Source organism: Anarrhichthys ocellatus, unplaced genomic scaffold (assembly GCF_004355925.1).
Source record: "Anarrhichthys ocellatus isolate YVR2014 unplaced genomic scaffold, GSC_Weel_1.0 scaffold14, whole genome shotgun sequence".
In the NCBI taxonomy this organism is placed as follows: domain Eukaryota; kingdom Metazoa; phylum Chordata; class Actinopteri; order Perciformes; family Anarhichadidae; genus Anarrhichthys; species Anarrhichthys ocellatus.
Genome location: NW_022280044.1, coordinates 2,973,248 through 2,995,127, shown reverse-complemented (window position 1 = coordinate 2,995,127; position 21,880 = coordinate 2,973,248). Strand labels below are relative to the sequence as shown.

Here is a 21,880-nt window from a genome sequence, read left to right as displayed (position 1 = left end):
TCTCTCTCTCTCTCTCTCTCTCTCTCTCTCTCTCTCTCTCTCTCTCTCTTTCTCTCTTTCTCTGTCTTTGCCTTTCATCACTCTCATCATAACTCTCTCTCACACACACACACGCACACACACACGCACACACACACGCACACACACACGTCTGGTAAGGCTGGGTGGGAGGCCTTGGCCCAGCCACAGTCAACTGGTCCCGGTCCCAACACGGAAACAATTAATCATGTGTGAGCGGCTGTCTGAGTGTCTGCTCTCTGGACAACAACAACACTCAGCCATTTATCTCCCCTCAAGGCAGGACAGCCAGCCAGCACACCACGCAGGCATGCACTCTCTCATCCTCACACTCACAGATGTGGAAGAACAAGAACAAAAGTGCACATTTCCAATCACACGCAAATGTACAAAAATACAAAGCATTAAGACACATTAGCAAACAACACGTTAAGACACTTTCAACAGCAGATGGGAGTAACATTTTGCGATGCACACACACACACGCACACGCACTCACACACACACACACACACACACACACACACACACACACACACACACACACACAGAGGTGCTGTTTTGTCATCCTAATCAGATAGATGTCAGCACTTATAATGGTCATGATGACATACAGGAGCTACATGTTGCTGCCTCACTAAGTCCCCGAGATCAAAAGCAGACTAAAACAACTCAACTTTCTTTTCTGATTCATTTGAGAGCGATGCCTTTTACCACGGTTGCCTTTGATATTTCAAACTCTGTTTGCTGTTCATTACACAAAAACAGAATGGAAGGACTGGGTAATTTTTCTTGCACTCTTCTGGGATGATGGAGCAAAGTCGAGTTGACAGTCATTTCATTTGAGGAAATTTAGTCCTTTCTAATTTAAGTCTTGGTCTTCTGACATGGCAAGGCAGTTTAGCAGTGAGGCAAAGCAGGCAAGACTTAATGAAACAAAATAGGAAATTTGTCAGTCATTTCACATTGCTGCATCTACCTCAGACAGGGGGTGGTTTGTGAGCGTGGGTGTGTGCACATGTGTCGTTGAGTGTGTCCGAACATCGTGTTAGTTTCAAAGTGTGTATTTTTGGTGTAAGCCTATGTGCATCTGTATATGTATGAGTGTCCAACCTGGTGAAAAAAAAGGGCCTTAAACCTCAAGTGGAGCAAACAAAGAGGCCGGTGTGTGTTCCAGGATGGGGCATCTGGATGGCATCAGGTGAGGCTGGCAGATTGGTAGTGACATAGGTTACTCCTGAGGTCCCTGGTGAGAAACACATCGCCGTAGTCTGCAGTGGAGAAGGAGCTTTGAAGCGCTACTGAATAAAAGGAGGCATCTGCATTACAATATTTTCATGCAGCTAGTTTTTTATTACAACATCCACCTCTGGCTGGAGATAGGGTTCGACTTGGCAGGTGGACCACTAATGAAAGTTAGTTTGCAAATGACAAACAAGTGAAAATCAGTCAAGAAAAGAAAAGGAATCAGCACTTTGAGATCATGAGTGATACTAAACAAACATAGTTGTTTCAAAGTAATAGTCATAACCTGCAGCTGGTTAGCTTAGCTTAGCTTAGCTTAGCATAACGCCTTGAAACAGCAAGCCTGGCTCTGTCCAAAGGTAACACAATCTACCTATCAGCACCTCTAAAGCTCACTAATTAACATATTATATCTCAAAAACAAACATAAAAATAAGTGAAAACAACACATTGTTGTAGTCTTTGTGCAAAGCTAAGCTAACCGGCTGCTGGCTGAAGCATCATTATTACCTTACAGATCTAACTCTCTGCTAGAAACAGATTATTCCTGACACAGGTGCTATTCTATAGATAGCAGTGACAGCTTAGCGTCTTGGATCAAGTGGGCTGTTCAGATGAACACCTAACCCACATCTATACAAGAAATCCTTCAAAGGCAATTAATCACACTATTCATGTTACATTCTAAAACTTCCTGCGCCGACTTGAACTTCAATTAAGTAATTTAGACGAATGCAACCATTCTCTCGCTCCCTCCTCTCTCAGTCCAGGTGGCAGCTTGACAGGAAGAGAAACAGGAAAGGACTTAAAGATTTGCTGCTGCTCTCATTCTCCTTCAAAGACAAATGCCCCTCTGATCATTTCCCACAATGCTCCTTGCACGGAGGCCTCTGTGATCAGTGGTTATGAGAAAGCACAGGAATCACAGGACAGATAACTGCCTCAACTCGGGGAAGAAGGGGGAGTAAAAAAAGAGGTAAGCCTCCTCTTTTTCTGCCTCTATGACCTACTCCCCCCGCCCTCATTCCATCAGCCTGGTCGCTCTGCATGTGCGGGAAGCATCTGGGTTCATTTATCCCCAACCCAGGCAAGCTGGAGGACCCCTGTGCCCTCTCGGGTTGCAGGGTCTGAGCGTGCTTCAGTGTGGGTCCTTGTTGTTGTGGAAGAGAAGAGCTTGAGCCCGCCCGCTATCCCGTCTGGACCATCTCAAAGCTCCCATCCACCCCTTCCCGTGCTTTGCCAGGCCCACGGCCCATCCCAGATGCCCCGAAGCATGGTTAGTGTAGCGCTTCATCTGAACTGAAAGATACTAAACAGATTCATCCAGAAGCCTCAGAGAAGACAGCCCGCCTTGAGGTTTAGGTTGGCAGATGGAAAGGAGGGAGAGTCTACAGAGGAAGCAAAGCTAGTACTTCAAATAAATGTGTGTGTGTGTGTGTGTGGGGGGGCTGATATTAACTTTACGTGTCTCACATGTCTATGAATGCACACGTCAACATTTGCATAATGAGACAAGCGGATGTAGACTGCATCCGCAATGTGTGTGCAGGAAATGCACTCCCATGTCTCAAGACCGCAGGTGAAATGCCCTGAGAAGTCCATTCAGCCCTACTGTTTGGTATAATCCGCAGTCCACTCCATGCCAAACGTCAGTCCAGGTTATCAGGCTGCACGGCTGAATGGAAGCAGAGTGAGTCTGGCTGGTTACTTAAAGTCATTGAGAAGTTATTCAAACACCCAGTTATTATGGTGTAAACAAAAGTGGCTTGTCACACGCTATTACAGATATGGTGTTTACAAGAATGCCACTTTAATGCAGTGCATGTTATGTATGATGATTAAGGATAGTGTTTGACAACCAACTGATTGAAGAAATGAAAGTAGATTATAATAGGCAGTGGTTTGTTGTTACACAGACAGCAGAGACTCTGCATAAGAGAGAACTCTATTATTTTGCTAGTAGCTTTTATGTATTAGCACAAATTATGTTTTTCTCATGGAAGAGGTAGTCCATCAGAAAGAAGCACAAAAGAAGCACAGAGCATCAAAATAGACATAATAATCACTTTTGTTGTCTTGGATGTAGTATATCAGAAGGCTAATTTTCTCCCATAATTTCTCTTCTTGCCACCTTCTTGTCCTTCATGCAAAACAGATTTGTTTGAGTTGTACCACGCTATCTGGGCAGGCCGTCTGTGTGGTTTTGGGGACACTTCTAAGTTATATAAAATTCCCACTTTGGCAAGTGTGAAGTTTGCAATGGTTTGTCATTGCACAAGGGGCGTTTTCATCTCCGAATTTGCTTCTTTCAAATGCTGAGCACAACTGGAACGACTCTGGCATCAATCTTGGCTCTTACATGAAACATTCTTAATTAGAGGGGAAGTAATGTGGTTATAATCAAGTGGCTGCAGGTTTGCAGCCACTGTGCTCTGCTGATGTGTCCTTGAGCAAGATATTCAGCTTCTCACAAATTACAGATCTGAATAAGCTGAATCAGCTGAAATTGCGCAAAACAAAAAAGTGATTCTTGGAAGAATTAAGATGTGGGTTAGGTCAGGGCCAACCAAATTGGAACATAAAATATAACTTTAAACTTTTTTTATTTTTTACTTTTCGAGAATAATTCTTCTCTGTGTGCCGACAGAGCTTTCAATCAAAGTCACTCACATGGGTCATACTTTTGTCTCTACGGCTCTTTATATGGCCAACAAGCTCATTAAAAACATGTCTTGTTCCTGTTTGCCTGAAGGTAGATTGGACATGACTCTGCATATGTTAACAACCTTTATTGTTCTACATCTGCCATGTTTAAAGAGATACATTTGATATTATCTTATATTATTCTTACTGTCAAAAAATCCCATAAAAAGAACAAAGAGTTATATTTAACAGTGCATATGACTGGGACAATTTTCTTCAGCAGCAGATTAACACACATTTGGTGCTCTATCGAGTATTTTCGGCAGCAAGGTGGTGTATGTGGCACTGACTCGTTTTTTCTGTTGAAATTAACAATTGCTTTATAATAACCACTTCTTTGGTATTGCTTTCTTTTTATAATGTGTCCTTGGGTTATGTAAAAAAGGCACTTTAAATTAAATGTATTATTATGATTAAGAAAGCATTGCTTTTTTTTTTTTAACTAAACATTTTGTAACAGTGATCTACTGTTAATTTTGCAAAGTTTTATATTATATTATTTTTGAAAAAATTGTAGAACCTTAAATACAACACACTTATGGTAGGATGAGAGTGCAACAATACAATACCAATGCTAATGACCCATGCTCTCCATCAACCTGTTTTGACAGTAAGCGACAGATCAATACATTCCTGTTGTTTCCAGATCTGAACTCTTTGGCTTTGTATCTCCATCCCACACATTTAAAAATGACATCAGGAATAGTGACAGTCAATGTAAAACTGTATTCTTGAGCTGTGTAAAACAGTACAAAGCCATTGCCACAATCGGCCTCTTTTTTTCAGGTGAAAAATGAAATTTTAATTTCATTACCATGTCATGAATATGTCTTTGGGAATCCATTAGGCATTTCCTGACTAAAACTACAATAGGAATTCACATTCAACCAAAAAAAGCCAAGAAAGGGTGGGGAATGAGAATAAAGCCCCATCAAGAACATTACTGTAAAGCTGTTACAGCTCTTTCACTCCACTTAAGAGGAGGCAGCAAAAAAAGAGAAAAATGTGAGTGACTGACAGATGATAGCAATAAAAGTAAGAACAAACTGGCCATTTTACTGCGGTAGGGCCATTTGAGAAGGGATTATTAACTTGTCAGCATTTCAAACTGAGACACAACTTTTTCTCCTTTAAAACACATCCCCATGTCTCTGTTACTTTTATTAGAAAGTCTTTAAACCTTTTGACCCCGGAGGGCCTCCGTTATTGGCTGTTAATAGGGACTCGCTGGTCAGTGGGGAGACCCTAAGTGCCCTATTAATCATTTGTTTAGAGCTCGGTTCTATTTTGGAAGCTCTGTGTTTAGTGTGGGTTAAAAATAGGAGGCGGCAGATTGAGACAGCCATCCGCCACTCAGGGCGCGTGGGCCCTTGGGGACGCGGGCAGGAGACCCCTCAAGCCAATGAAGTTCAAAGGTCACAAGGTTTATCATTATTACCCACTTACTCTGTGGCGGCTGACAGACTCATCGTTGTTTTAATTGCTTAAAAAAAGAGGGGGAAAGACATGCTCTAAACAAATAATTGCATTGAAGGTAAGTTTTAAAGATTCTTTTTACATAAACAGCAAAGAGTTGCATGTAAAAGCTGCTAAACACTGTAGTTTACACGACTCAAGAACATGTTGCCACTTATGAATAATACACACGCAAAGCAAATGCTGCTACATGCTTCCTACAAAATGCCACAAGTAAGTGAGTTGTTTGCTGGCAGATTGACAGCAATGGGAAATAAAATGTCACGGGATCAAATCATTAATCTTGTCAAATATTGTCATATGACAGGGGAAAATACAGGTGTGGAGATTGCATCGGCTGATAAAACATTACTTACAGCCATTTTTCCAATAAGCGATGGACTCAGTGCTGTCAATATTTGGAGGGGATGCGAGGTATGCCCTCGCGAAGGCCATTTTGCGAGGAGCAGAGAGCCTGCTGGGAAAAATACAGTGGTTCATGCTGGGTCTCTGGGAAGCTGAAAAGCCACCGGCAAAAAGCTATGAATTATTTTGAGCGCAAAATACATTTTCTTTGAAGACTGTCGGGCCATTAGAGGCCTTTTGCTCCCTTTTAAATTGTTTTTATGCTGTGAGTAATGTTAACCTTTGCTTTTGTAGTCATGAAATTCTCTCTGCACCTTTTTCCCTCCTGGCACAAAGCACAGATGGGCTGGAAAAGCTGGAAATAAAGTATAAGAACCATTTACAGCGACAAAAGAATCGGTGTGAGGAAGGAACTGAGGCTTTTATTCTGATGTCCATTAGACCTCTGTTCCTTAGTAGAATAGAGACTCAATGTGCATAAAAATAAACCCACACAGAGATAACCACGTTTAATATACATTGAAGGGAATATTGCAGTAAGAACTTTAAAATACTTTGCTGCTACTGGGGGCTTAAAATCCAACATCCTGGGAGTTATAATTAATTGGCATAACACATGGACTGTTGAGTATGATTATGAGTTTTTCAAGAAGAAAGTGGTTGTTTACATGAACACCGTGGATGGATCGTGAGCTAATGGGCTCCTTGGCACAGACACGAAAAGGCCCCATCGCTTACTACCAGATCAACCCCACACATTGTTTGTTGTCGCTTTGCATGTTTTGCGCTGTATTTTACTGGTAAATCTTGGCTCAAACGTTGGTTGAATACCGTAGAAAATATTATATGAAACCACCAAAAGAAAACCTGTTTATTTAAATAGCTTTACTAGTTTTAATACACGTTTACTGTAGCCAAAGTATGGATTACCTATGATGAAAATAGATAGTAGATGAGACTAGTCAATACTGAAGGCTCATGATTAAACAAAGTGAGTCCTGATGATAAATGCTTATTACAGTCACTTTGAACAGAGGATTTGGGACACCTCAGAGGCCCCGGCTGTATCCATAGCGGTCACACATTCAGGAATGGGACTGAAATGCAGACTATAATTTTAAACATTTTAAACACAGAAGGATGGATTATATGGCACTGAATGGGTAAAGTTTAATACAAGACACAGGTACTACGGAAACTTGATCTCTCCCTCTCTCTCTCTCTCTCTCTCTCTCTCTCTCTCTCTCTCTCTCTCTCTCAAAACACACACACACACATGATTGGATCAGTGGGTTTATCGGTGGATCTGATACCACAAGCCTCTGACCAGCTGACCTCTCGTGCTCTTCGCGCCACGTGCTCAGCTGATCCTCCTTCATGTCCTCCACGGGAACACCGTCACGCAGGAGGAAGTGAACGGGACCCGGGTTGACAGTGATCTCGCTTAGCATGGCAGCAAAGGTAAGCTGAGTTTTTCCACTTCAGTTTATCCTCTTTCCGGGGAGAAGCGCCCCGGTCCCCGGGAGCGTCTCTCCCCCTCGGAACTGTGCACCGGTCAAGTTCAATGCCGGTTGGTCTGCTAAGAGGATGTGACAGAGGTTGACACTGACCATACGACAATGACATTGTGGCTTTACTGTAGCCGGTTGACTAGTTTGATGTATACGTTGGCTCACGGTTTCTTAGTCACACTGACCGAGCTGTCATTTTTCAACAACGATGACAAGTCACAGCCACGATGCTGTTGCTGCTTTTTAGTCCACGCTGCTCCATTCAGGCCCCGTCTCCAGTTTACTGCTGGGTCTAAAAAAAGCAGCTGTAATCACAGGTAACCTTGGCTAGCAGCATGCTACACGCTGTCACATCCAGGTGAACACAACTTCCCACAGGGAAGACGTCTTTAACATGGTGGTACCAGAAACTGGCTCAATCAATTTACTCTCTCACACGTGACTCATTTTACAGTCCTCTGCAGCCACTTTGTTTCCTGTTTTTAAAAAAAAAAAAAAATGATTTCACCAGCAACAGTATTATCTTCTACAGGATGGATCCCACCCAAGAGTTCAGGACCCCCAAGTGGTCACAATATGAATCTGAGGGGTTTATTAATTAATTATTAATTATTATTAATAGGAGATGAAAATGACAAGAAAACCAGAAAAACATTTGGGATAAATTTACTAGCTTTTTCTAGAGCTTTCTAAGTCATTAATGAGTGGCCAAGCTCAAAATGATGTTTAATTTGTAATAGTTTCTTGTAGTCTTTCTCTTTGTGAATTACAGGTTACGTTTACATCTTCAGGCTCCTAAAAGTATTTAAATAAAACGATCTGAACCACTGTTGAGCGGCGTTCCTCAAACGATATACAGGATGCAGAGTGGAGCATTGTGTGTGAAAGTTGTGCTCACAGATGTTCTCTTATTGTCTTGCAGGCCGTTCTGCCTAGGAGGGCCGACCCCACTGAGTTGAAAGCCATTTTTGAAAAGGTAGGATTTTAGCCGTATTTATTGTGTCCTCTTTGTGTTTTGCCTCTTGTGAAAAAAAAAAAGCTTTTCATGTATTTATCGATTTATGTTTGTTTTGTTTTCTATCAAATTCTAAAGCTCAGCGTGCGTCCTTGCGTCTGTATCTGTTTTTCTCGTTACAGTATGCCAGCGTGGAGAAGAATGACGAGCGCCTCATGTCCCCGCAGGACTTCGTGAGACGTTTCCTCCATGCCCACACAGACATCCAGCTTTCGGACGAGGCCACCAAGCTGCTTGCTGGAGTGGTGGATCAGAAGAAAGATGGGTTGGTGTTCTGATGTTTCTCTTTTAATATTAGTTGATCTGATGTTTCACATACGTTAATATGTTGGTACACTGAGAATGAGATAATCCTTGCACCTTGGAGGGCGTACTGGAATAACTGCCATTATAAGTGCAGGGATGTGTCACTAATACTGTGATAGATAGACGACAAATATAACCATATATTCCTTTGCAAACATATGAAAATAGAGGATTGACATCCGAGTGTCTCGTGAGGATTGTACTTTTTGAAAATATCTTTGGCAGAAGTTGCCGATCTGACTGTGAAATTGCTATGCTGATTAATATCAAGCCAACTGCTAAGTAGTAAGCTTATGAAAGACTCTTATCAAAGCTATCAGTACATGTATTATTTATGTCTTTGATCTCGTGCGACTACCTTTCTAGTGGTATTTTGCATTTTATAAACAAACCTATGACTGCATCCTTTGGTGTAAAAAAAAAAAAAAAAAAAGGATGTTCATACTTGAATTATATAGCAAAGAGACATCAAACCACCAAAGGCCCCTTTCAGGTGTTTCCTTCTTTGTAGCTACTACCCCCCCCAATGTCACACTTACTCCTCCCCCCCATCCCCATCACCCCTGTTTTTTCACATTAATATGTATGTATTTAATGATACATAATGATGGGTAATAAAATGTTAGGGTAAGTCAAAAAATAATTATTTTTTTTTAAACACATTGCCATGGTAACCACCTGGGCTTCTACAAAGAGCAAAGTGCACATGGCTGTGTGGCTTCATGTTATTACATCTGCTCTAACGTGTGTGTGTGTGTGTGTGTGTGTGTGTGTGTGTGTGTGTGTGCAGAAAATGGTGAGATAGAGTAGTGGGGGGTTTAGGAATTGAAAAAAGAGAAAGAAAGGCCCCCCCCCCCACACACACACACACACACACACACGCACGTGCACATAAAAAACACACACATGCACTGTAATTGCCCGTGCTATTCAGGAGCACTCCGTTGCATTGTGCGGCTTTGGAGCAGGATAAATGGTGGCCATGGCATTGGGGTAAATCTATTAGGAACCCATGGCCCAGGCTTTGTATCTAAACCTCATTTTGGTTTTGTGGAGGGAAATGGAAATGATATGGGGGCAAAACAGGAAAAAAAAGTCTGTTTAGACCTAGTTTTAGATGTGATTCATTTTTTTTTTTTTTTTACAGTTGACTTTGTAAAGGCCTCATGTTGCTCATATTTGGTGATGTGTTATTTTCCACCTGAACTTTGATAGATAAATGATTTGACGAGACAAAAGAGTCTGCATGATTATTCTGCAAACCTGTGTGTCTCATGAACACAAAACAAATGGATCTAGAAAGTAGAGATGTGGCAACATCGGTCGCCGTCCATGGTAGAGCTGGAAACACGAATGCATTGTTTTTCAAGCGCTCATCTGTGAAAACCTTATGAAAAGAACGGGGCGCAAGACAAAACAAACCACTTTAGTGACTGTATTTTCATCTAGCTCGCCCCGATCTCATGCAAATAAGCTTGCGAAACAATACGTTTTGCTTGGTATATGAGCGCAGTATATTCCAAGCTAGTGTGCCCGATGCTGTTTTTGCCAGACAGGACTCCATTTCAACAAGATGAGTCGGGGGGGGGGGGGGGGGGGGGGTGGAGGGTTAAGGGAGTGAGCAGGGGGTTGGATGGCAGCCAGCATGCTCGCTTACTTTTCTGTTGGGAGTCTATCTGTGTGAGAGAAATTTGACTTGGAAGCCGGTGTGTATGTGAGTGTTTCGGTGTGTATGTGTGGAGATGTAAACAGTGAAAATGCATTTGTCTGCCTCTCTGCGACTGTGTAAATCAGGAGATATAGTGACAGTCGTAACAATCTGTTATGTGGAAATCACTTTTCTCCCTCTTATTCTCGCCGCTCCCAGTGAGACAGAGAGACAGATAGATAGATAAATAGATATAAGAGAGACTTTGGAGGATGGACGAGACGTCTCAATTCCCAGGAATCAAATGTTTTGTGTATGTGTGCGCTGACATACAGAGGAGCTACAAGATGGTTTGAAGATTTTCCTCTTTCACTGGACTTATTTATGTCCCCTCTATTCGCTTTTGACTTCCTCTGCATTCCTCCGCTCTCATCACTGTCTTTACACCCTCTCGCATACCATAATGCACTCCGAGCTTCCTCCGTTTCAGTTGGGCTCCTTCCGATTTCCTACCTTTCTGCTTCTCCATCCCTTCTTCCCTCTGATCTTTTGATAGAAGCATCTGTTCAAGTGTGAAGAAACACCACTTCAGTTTAAACCTCCTTGGAGGTTTGAAAAAAAAAAAAAAAAAACTTTGTTAAGTGAGCGTGCTGGGAAAATAGCAGTCTGCCAGCTGCTGTGGGCATTCTGGACTTGTACTGGTGGGTGTCCACTCTTAGAAAAAACAAACAGATACTGGCAGCTAGCATTCATCTTGGTGTGTATGTGTGCGTGTGTGTTTTTGGGGTGCGTCTGTGTGTGTCCGTCGGTGTGCGAGCACGCTGTAGGTGGGTGGAAGGCTGTCAGTAACAATGCCAAGATGCCAGGGACAGGGAGTATTGAAGCCCCTCTAGGACCCTCTCTCCCACTACTATCAACGAAGGAGAGCTGTCTTTCTATCAGCCGGGCCTAACCAACACCATGCATTTACGTTACTTGTAAACAATGTTTCCCAGCCTGGTTTTGGGTTCAGAGGAGTGTATTTAAATGCCGGCTGAGAGTAGACAGAGATAAAAGCCGGGTGGCGAAGATAAGATAAAAAGAATATATGGAATATAGGGTGTTTTTATTCCAGACAGACGTAGCGAAGACAGTTTAAATTGCATTGTATTGGCATCCTAACAAAAACATCATTCAGCTGTCATCTGCCGAGGCACATGCTAGAATTAAGTCTTTGTTTACGTCTTGTGTGTTACATCTCTAGTTTGATACCTGTCACGGATATGTCAGCGACTGTTTTACGGTTTAACACAATCCAGCGGAGTAAAGCAAGTACACGGTACACTGAAGAGATGCCAGACTACAGTACCACATTAGCCCCGTCTCCTGTAAGTTCATCCCAGGCTGCATACATGGGTCGGCTCGCCCTGGACACGTGCCATAACAGTTGATGGTTGGGAGATGCTGTTGGTTGATTTGATTATTGAGTGTCTCGTTCGGGGTTGGGTCTGCATAGCAAAACCGATGGCTCCCCCCTCCCCTCTCACGGTAATCATTTTGCAGCCGTCATGGCGCTGCTAATCAAGCATCATAAGCTCCGTCCTCGGCTGCGGAGCTGTGTGTAAATGCTTACGAGTACGTGGAATGTTTTTTCTTTCTTTTGTGTGTTATGGAGATGCCCCCTGGATCTTGTCTGGACTCCCTGGTCTAAACCATGGTCCAATCCCTTCGTGATCAGCTGCCCTCTCAGTTACACTAATACACTGATTATCCATGTCTGGGAAAACGCAGACGGGAAGACCAGGGTGCATGTAAAATGATGCGTGTGAAGAAGAAGAAATCTTGACTTTACATTCAGTCTGGGAACACGAGTGCTCTCTGAGTCCTCACACTATAGCCTTAATCTCCTTATACCTCTCTGAGGTATAATTTCTTGTGTGTACTACATCTGTCACAAAAGAATGATCATTATAGGAGAGTTTGATAGTATTCCAGCAGCGTGAGCGGCAACGGTATTAGCTTTGTTTTTAGCAGTGGATCCACGGTCGCAGCAGTGTTCTTTTGTGCCAACTTCCACCTACTTGCCATCAGCAGGGCCCCGCTCTTAAGCACTACCTGCTTAGTTAATCAAGCAGGTAGTGCCTTTTAAAACGACAGCTGATTTAATTTGCCACTGTATGCTCACTTTTTTTCTCTTAGTTTCTCTTTTGCTCTCTCCTACACACACACACACACACACACACACACACACACACACACACACACATACACATCTACTATTGTCGGTAAGGGCATCGATGCATAATACCAGTATATCTTGAAACCACGTGTTGATCTGAGTCGTTTATTCTGATTATTTTGGCCTCTTACTCTGGCAGTCATGGTGTTATTTTGATAAACAATACTTTTGTCAGTGCACAGGTCTTCTGATTAGGACAGAACGACTGAGACTCTTTTTCATCGATACAGTATTTTTTCCAGCATATAAGTGCCCATGAGGATGCACATACAGATCTGAAACACTCAGATTCTAAACAAACGCATCTAAATTTCATCAGCACCATAATTAATTAAAAATGTAATCATTGCACCCCCCCCCCCCCCACCCCCCCCCTCTCTACCCCCCCATGGAAATTGAAACAGGTTTAATAGAAGGATGCGCGGGGACCGCTCATTAGCACTGACCCCTCCTGTAATTAACGGAGCCATTTGTGATATTCATAATGGTCTTGTGGTAACAGTGGACCAGGGCCTGAAATAAAGGCTAGACTGCGTGGTCCAGTTCCCCACAGCAGGACTCTCCCACGGGAGCTCTCAGTGGGTTCACACAATAGCCATGTTTGTTTGTTTTCTTGTTAATGATGCATGTGGGCATTTTGTGTTTTACTATGGAGAGACAGGAGATGAAATAGTATTTATCAAAACACCGACAAACTTGGACAGAGAGGCAGCGGTATTTAGTGGTAACGGTAAAACTGATCTGCTTACTTTCAACTCATAGCTTGTATCTCAGTGTTGATGCAGACAGATTTGTTCCCCATTCAAAAAGAATGTTCCACCTTGGCTGCTCAACCTGACATTCACTCAAAATTTCATATTGTATTACGTTTATATTGAATGGAGTTTTATTTCCTTAAGTGGCTGCCAACTCTCCTGTCTACTTGTTTAAAATGGCCCACTAAAATGTAAAACTTCATATTTAATCATTTTTCTTCTGTTGGTGTAAAGTTGACTCTCTCTCTCTCTCGCTCTCTCGCTCGCTCTCTCTCTCTGCCAGCTCAGACTGGGAACACATACTGAGCCTTTTAAACTGTTTTATTTTCTTGCTGTCGCACTCGATGAGTTTATGACATTACATATGGAATAACAGACGACCGGATAAAAGGCCTCTTGAATTGCGCATCGCGCAGACTGATAGGCTGTCTAAGTGTGCTGGTTTGCCACTGTGTGCCAGTAATTGCGATGGAGTTTGTAGTTTAATGCACTGTCACATTAGCTTGTTTTTTTACATGTAATATTTCATTTTATTAGTGCAACGTAAGTTGTTCTTTATTATGTATTAAATGACTAAATGAACATGAAAGCCTCTGACTCACATGTGTTACTGGTTAAGTATTCATACAGGGCCCGTGAAACATGAATACCACATTAATAAATCAACTCAAATGACAGCGTTTACCAGTTCATCACAATCATATCTTCTTCGACCCTTCTCTCAGGTTGATCTCCTTTCAGGAGTTTGTCGCGTTCGAGTCGGTGCTGTGTGCCCCAGACTCCCTCTTCATGGTTGCCTTCCTGCTGTTTGATAAAGCAGGCAGTGGAATGACCACCTTCGGTAAGTGATCGCGCCTCTGATTTACGGGGTTAGATGGAATAATACTGCAGTCATTTCTTACTGAGCAGTTAGCATGTGGTAGGTGCTGTTATGTGCTCTACAGAGACCAGGAGTTATGTATTGATAGTTGAAAAATTCAAACCACAGAAACTCATGATCACTTATGTCACATAAAGATATTTCGTGCTCATTTTCAAATGTTGACAGTATGGTTTTTATTATGTATTTCCTCCACTCTTCTGGGAGCATTGTTTTCCTTTTATATGCTTGTATATTTTTACTTTGTCTTTAGTTAATCTCTCTTCAAAAATCAAGAGAACTATTTCATACTCCGCTCCGAAGACCAGAGAAAGCAAGCATATAAGGATAATGCATATTATTTCTTTATTATTATGCAAGGTCAAGTCTCAACACTGCGTTTGTTTCTTTGCGTTTGACATTAAACAAATACTTAGTCAGCCAATCCTGACCAAGCGGAGAGCATGCTCCTCTTAAATCCACCTCTGAAAAAGTTTGAATACAAACTCCTCGTTTATTTATGTGAGGGTCTGACCTCCGCTCATCTATTCTGTTCTGGTCGCATCCACAAACAACAAATTCTGCACGTGGTGCACGGTATCTTGTCTGTGAAGAAGATGAGGTTAGGTTTGGAGGTGGAGAGGGCTGGTGGCAACTAAAGGATGGAGATGAAGATGGAGGAGGGGGTGGGTAGCTCCATGTGCATGATTGGCACCATTACTCTGATGCCTGGAAGCTCCGAGGTGAAATAGGGAAGACATTTGTACTCGTTGCTTATTTCACATTTGCCTAATTGATTTAAACAAGTCTAATGCCAGCCTTCTGTAGGTGTGCGAGGCGTCAGCACATTAGGCTTGATTTGAAATGCAGTGCACACATCCCGCGAACAAACAGGGAAGTAAGTGAATTTCATTTTAATTGTTGCTGTCGACAGGGTGCAAGATCATTGCGGGTGATTATATATGCACATATGTAAATTTTCATATTTAAAAGGATCAATTAGAGTGACGTTGTCTTGGTGGCAATTAAAAGGTCTGCTGTTTTCCTGCGTCACACAAAGGTTAATGAATATCCCAATGCCTGTGAGTTATGAGACTCGCGCACAAGTGGAAAATTGCATGAAAAACATACCGCACATCATGCCGTGCACAAACACTGACTACAGTGTCTGCCACTTGCATCGGGCTACCATTTAATCAAATGCAAATAATGTGTGACCGAGATTATAGACTAGTTACTTTATTAGAATTCTCCCTTTTTCTCAGATTAAAGAGCCTCACCAAGGCACTAAATAATGAACTCTCCTTTATTACCTATTAAAAACATTAATAGCTCAGGCTTATGTCGCATTAAAGGCCCGTTTGTTTTCCCATGTAATAAATGGCTGTACTCTGATTTCTTTTTATGTCATTTTCTATGAAGCCATTTTTATTTGATAATAACCTGAGTAATTTCTGTTAAGTACGGGCGGCACAGTGCTCTGAATTCTTAGCACTTACAAAAATAAATGCATAATTTGGCGGAATGTGGAGTTCATAAAAATTGCAACATAACATGGCATGTGAAATGCAGTTGTGCGTCAGCCAGAAAGACAAAAAAACAGAAAAATACACGAAAGAGGACTGAGTGCTGACAGGTCTATAAAAGCTGATAATATAAACGGCGGGCTCTGGAGCGGCCTCTCCTTTAAAGAGTTAAAGGCTGTATATTTATTGCCTCATTAAAGTGTAAAAAAACAATGCACAAGCTGTCTTCCTTTAGAAGGTGAGGCTGAGCTGAAGTAAATATCACCTTTCTCTTTCACTCTTTTTTTTTTCCCCTCTCCCTGTCTGTCTTTATAAAAAAATAGTTTCTTTCCTCCTTTCCTTTCTCCACTCGTTCAGCGCGGCTTGTTTGGTAATAAGAAACAGGTCGCTCTATTGGTTTGTTTTTGTTTCTTTAGTAAGGCTGTAATTTAGGACTCATGTTCAGTGTCTCTCCACTCCGCTGGCTGCAGAGGCTTAGAGGGTTCAGGCGGAGGAATATAAGTGAGAAGAAAAGGCTTTCCTTCTGAATACAGAGCCGACACAGCTCAAACAACTTCTGCCATGTGTCATTCAAGACTGATTTAGAGTTTAGGGACTTAAGTCTCAATCAGAGCAGAATTGTGTTCTGGAGATTGACGTTGACGTTTTGTCACAAACAGTCACAGGCCTTTTTTTTTTTTTTTTTCAAAATCAAATAATTACTAATGTTAACCGCAAGATAGGAAACACATGCTGTTTGTTAAGACCTGACTCACAAGACTTTGTAACAACAGATTTGAGGTCTTTATGAGGGCAAACTAAAAGAGGAAGAAGTATTTGATGATTGTTTGTTATGAAAACATGAACATACAGAAAGGAGAATATTGAAAGGATTTTAATGGCGGTGAAGGTTTTATTGATGTTGATGGTTAATGTATGGTCATTTGCCTTAAAAGTGGGGTGTAATCTGTCAAACCTAAACAGAACTGTTGTTCTACCATTTTAAAGGATATGAAGACAAACTGTTGTTGTTTTAGCATCTTTGCCTGCTGTTTTTTGTTTACATTATCTATCTGCATACATCAACACATGAAATCTGTACAAGACTGTAACTTAGTACGTTGAAGCAAGCACTGTACTTGAGTACAATTTTGGGGTGATTGTGCCTGAGTGCTTTCATTTTATGTTAAGTACATCATATGGTTGACATTAGCTCCAGCTGTATTAGCTACAACAGTAAAATGCTATTTACACATAAATGCATAAGTAAAAATAATCCCATGATGCAATGTTTAACAATCACATGGGCTGTTTGCTTCTATGACAAATAGATGGACTTGATAGTTTCAGTACATTTAGCTGATATTGCTTCAGTACTGCCACTTTAATGCAAGACTTTCACTGGTAATACAGATCTGAATGGCTCCCCTACGTCTGGTACACTATCATATGGAGTTGTTTCATCTTGTGATTAGGCTGTCAAATTCAACTTTTAATCACTTTGTTGTTATTAAAGAAGCAATCTTGTCTCTTCTTTTTTTTTCTGTCTCCTCCGCAGAGGATGTGAAGCAGGTCTTCAGCCAGACCACCATCCACCAGCACATCCCCTTTAACTGGGACTGTGAGTTCATACGGCTGCACTTTGGCGCACAGCGGGACAAGCAGCTCAGCTACGGAGAGTTCACCCAGTTTCTCCTGGTAGGATTCCTGTTGACCACCTGCCCCTCTCGGCTCTTGCAATGCCGTTTTTCCTCCACTCTGCTGACATGAAATCCCTTTCTTTGTGTTTCTTTAGTTTTTCCTCGTTGTCTTTCTGCGTTTCATGTCTATGTCTTTTTGTCTGTCTGTCTAACTACCTCTGTCTTACTTCCATTATCCAGTGAGCATCAATGACAGTCAATAAATCTGTATCAACCGAGTTATGTGCCTGTACACACCGCCTTAACCTCAGATGTTGTTTACAAGCTGTTCATACAATCCTGTCATCTTAACTGTATTGCCATACTTATCTAAACTTGGCCAGACGAATGTGTGCACATGCGGACACACACATACAGGTTTTCCTGATTCCCTCTCAAACGCAGCCCTCCATATTGACCAGATTAGTTATTAATGAAACACTGAGGTTATATATTTTGGGACGTTTTCTGGCATTTGTTTTCCATTAGCTGACGTACACCTAGCATTACTCCCCTCCACCTTCTCTGAAGCAGGTAGAGACGCAGTTCTAACCTCCATAAATAGTATAGCTGGAATATATTCCTAGTGTATTTGTGGTGTGTGAGCCATTTTCCAATATGATGTCTAGACTTAAATCAGGCCTAAGCAGGGAGAGTTGCTGGTGGGGGTAAAGAGAGGGCCAGAGCTGTGCCAAGTTTGCATCCACACTCACCATGTATCTGAATGAGCTTTTTATATTACACTTAACTTAGACCAGATGGCTTACACACAGTGGGCAGCGGTGCATGGATATTGAGACATTGTTATATGTTCCGTGTGTGTGTGTGTGTGTGTGTGTGTGAGAACATACAGTATGTGTGTCTGTACATTTGTGTGGTTCTGTGTATGCATGTTTATCTTACTTATCTGCTTTACCGTATTTGTGAGCAGTGGCATGCAAGCTTTGTGCATCTGTGTTTATGTCGGTGTTTGTGTGTGCTTGTTTTTTTATCCGTATGTGTGTGTGTCTGTGTGTGTGTGTGTGTGTGTGTATGTGCATGCGTACAAGTTTGTGGCGCTGTGGCCAGTAGACGCTGTACTTTGCATTGACAGCGTGCCCAGTCCTCTCCCAGTCAGTCACTCAGTGGTTTCCAGCTCCTCGCAGCAGCAAGCCAGCAGCCAGTCACACTCATTGCTCAACATGAAATGCACATTTCCTGCAAACGCTATTTGATCATTTCTCACAGCTTTTGATTCATGCCTTAATAAATGGCAGAAAAAAAGGGAATTCCACGTTGTTGCAGGGATATTCAAATTAGAATTTATGTCAAGTGTTGGAAATATTGTCCTGCTTTTCATCTTTTATCACTTGCTTCACTTCAGTCTAATAATATTCATGAAGAAATATTTTATAACATGATAAATATTTTATTTTGAGAGGTCTAATGCTTCCTCGGGTTCTATTTAAGTGTGTCACATTAATAGGACACATTAATACCACTGTGATGGTGTATTACTTCAATTACAGTGCTTGGGTGCAGGTAAAATTTAGGTTTTGGCAATTCACTCTTACAGTGTGTTATCACCGACTCCAGTGATTGATGGCAGGGTATGACAACATTTCCTGAACCAGAATTTAAACGTGTGCAATTACTGCATACTTTGTGATTGCACTTCTACCCAACGCGACTTTTGTTGACAGACAAAGCATTTGTAAATGTCAGTCGGGAAAAAAAGAGTTTGTGCAGCACTGAAAGTTATCAGAGAGTTGTGAAAACAACACAATCACACACACAGACACGCACACAGACACACATCATATTCTGAATATTTTACAGTTATTTTTACAATTCTCTACCACCCAGCTTTCCCCCCCTAAGAATGTTCCCATCCTTTTATTTCCTCCCCTTCCTGCCATACATCCATGTGTTTATTGTGTTTTTCTGCCATTGTAACCACGCCACTGCCAGATGCTCACAAGATGGGATTATCGGGGAAAACGTTTGCGCCGCATATTTCTCACAAGGGCTCTCTCTGGCCAATTACTGACTTGATGGAAGCCAGAGATTCTCACCAATTACATGCATTTTTCACGTCTCACGCGTGGACGCCGGCCAAGGCTCAGCTCGCACTGTCGGCGTGGTGTTGTCTCTGGCAATGATATTACTGATGTCCAGAGAAGTGGCACATACTAGTAGCCCATATTATAGATCCTGGCAAGTAAAGGGCTTACCACATATGCCACTTCTTTCCTAAGCACTCAAAAAGTTTTTTTGTTTTTTTTTGGCATTGTTCAGATTTTAAAAGTCCCAATTATTTCTGACTCCAAAAATCAGCAGACAGCTCTTAACATCACTATAGAGGGCTGACTGGCACATGTAAATGGGCATTTGTGCCTAAGCTTCTCCTTGTATAGCTTTAGCCCTGTGCTGATAAGAAGCAGAGATTGGAAAAGAGAGATACAATCCTGCTCCACTCATTTCTATTGTTTCAGTTTTGATGAGAAGAGGGGTAAAGAATCACAGCCATTGAAAACAGAGGAGGGTTGTCATGTGTTTTTATTTTCATCCTAGGACAATTAAAGCGACTGCAAAAGCCTCGATCTTCTTGGCCGTCTAAAGCCCCCAGCTTTATGCCTCCTGCCTCCCTCATTCCTCTCCCAAATAACAACCATGTCCCTGAAACACACATACAGTTGCAACAAGTTAAGGTTTTAAGAGGCTGAGAAAATAAACTGCTCCATCCCCTGGACCACAGTTGTGTTGTTGCTCTGTGTGGTTTTTCATAGTTTTGACTGGTCCAGAGAAACAGGATCACATGTTTTGTTGTTGTTGTCATTTACAGATGGACACGAAGATAAATGCTCATCCTTATATTTGGATCTGCACACAGCCATGCATGCAAAACATTATCTTCTTCGCTTTCCTTTTTTCTTTTAACTTTAAATAGTCAGCTCTTCTCCTCCCTTTCCTCTTCCTCCGTTTATTCCACACCAAAGTGTTTTGACCTACTCACAACTGACCGGAGAAGTGAGTCTCGACACTCAGGATGCCGACACCAAAATATCTCACCTTATTTACCTTGGGAGTGTTTACCCGTGTGTCAGTCTCTCTTCGTTTCCTTGCCTTCCACTCACTTATACACTCTCCGGAGCCCCTGCTGTGCTCCTAGGTGATACTGACACATGGCTGCTACATTTGCTGTTTTTTGCAGATCGGGCTCTTTTGTTACAATGTCTATTCTTACTCCCCTCCGGTCTCCACTCAGCTTTGTATTAGTGTCACTCTTCCCCAGTCATTTCTCTTGGGTGCTGCAAATGTAGAGTTCGATCAGTTCTGCTGTCAGTGAAATATCACTCAAATTCAACACAACAATAAGTCAAAGCCTCATTGGATTTTGTTTTGTGGTAATACCACTTTTTTGAGTTCCGTTCATAACAATAACTTCTGAATCAATCAATTGAATAATGCCATGCATGTTCAAGATTCAAACAGTCCCCCTTTCAGCACTTTTTGTCCGACGTGTGGCTTAAAGAAGAATGTCCATTCTTCTTGGACAAATTTAACTTATTGTATTCAAACTACTTACTTTAAGAAATGTCATAAAAAAAAAATTCTTGATGAATCTGCATATACAATTTGACATATTTTCATTCTTTGTACGTGTTCCTATTTGATATAATCTTATTTTGTTTTGTTTTCGGAAGTGTGTGAGATTGTGTCAAATGGCTTTTTAAATAGAAAAACAATTCATAGTGTTGCACTTAATACATGTAAAGCTGCAACTAATGATTATTTTCATTATCAGTTAATCTGATTCTTTTCTTTTTTACTAATTGATTAATAGTTTGGAAAAAAATGCCCATTACAATGGACATGCACGTTGACATATTCAGATTGCTTATTACTCAGTGTACTATCGCAGCACTGAAAGACGGGCACAACATCGTCACTTTTGAGAAGCATGAAAAAGGGGACGTATGTAGAAATGTTCTTGTCGATCCACTGTTGGAATAACTGTTTCAGCTCTACATATTTGTGGTAAATCACAAAAGAGAATTCAGAAAAGCTCTTCAAAACTCTTGCATGGATGTTTCAGTTAAGTAAACACATTGATATGTACAGTAAGCTTGAATTGGTCATTCAGTTTGTTGGTAATGTGTCACTATATGTCAGAAACCTCTTGAATAAAAGACCATGATACACTGCAAGTGAGTCAACAGCCAACTAGATTTATCTCACTGCCCTCAAGCTTATGGCTGATTTCACAATGACTCTTTGTGGATTGTTATTGTTCCGATATCCCCGTCTTTTGCTGCAACCAAGTTTTTTTGTTGTAAGATGAAGAGGACGTGACGGTGGCAGGGGTTTGTTTACAGCCTCTCTGTAGACTTGTGGTTGCAGGTAACGATAATGGCTGCTAATTTCAAAGGCCTTGTGGGATGAGTCCCCACCACGGCCTGCTGTTGTCCCTGTGGACCTGTGTGTGTGTGTGTGCGCGTGTGTGTGCGCAAGCAGAGAGACAAAGTGAGCAGTGAGGTGATTAGCCGTCTTGCCTGTGTATGCACATCTGTGTGTGTGTGTGTGTGTGTGTGTGTGTGTGTGTGTGTGTGTGTGT

General features: G+C 41.7%; 1 protein-coding gene across 1 annotated transcript in view; it reads left to right on the top strand.

Moving 5' to 3' along the window:
• The first annotated feature begins 7,236 nt into the window (after positions 1 to 7,236).
• slc25a13 (solute carrier family 25 member 13) overlaps positions 7,237 to 21,880 on the top strand; it is a 42,699-nt gene continuing 28,055 nt past the window's right edge. The window contains exons 1-5 of the mRNA XM_031854233.1: positions 7,237 to 7,248; positions 8,221 to 8,274; positions 8,436 to 8,578; positions 13,966 to 14,081; positions 17,163 to 17,302. Coding sequence (XP_031710093.1) covers positions 7,237 to 7,248; positions 8,221 to 8,274; positions 8,436 to 8,578; positions 13,966 to 14,081; positions 17,163 to 17,302 — 465 coding nt within the window. The remainder of the gene's footprint in view (positions 7,249 to 8,220; positions 8,275 to 8,435; positions 8,579 to 13,965; positions 14,082 to 17,162; positions 17,303 to 21,880) is intronic.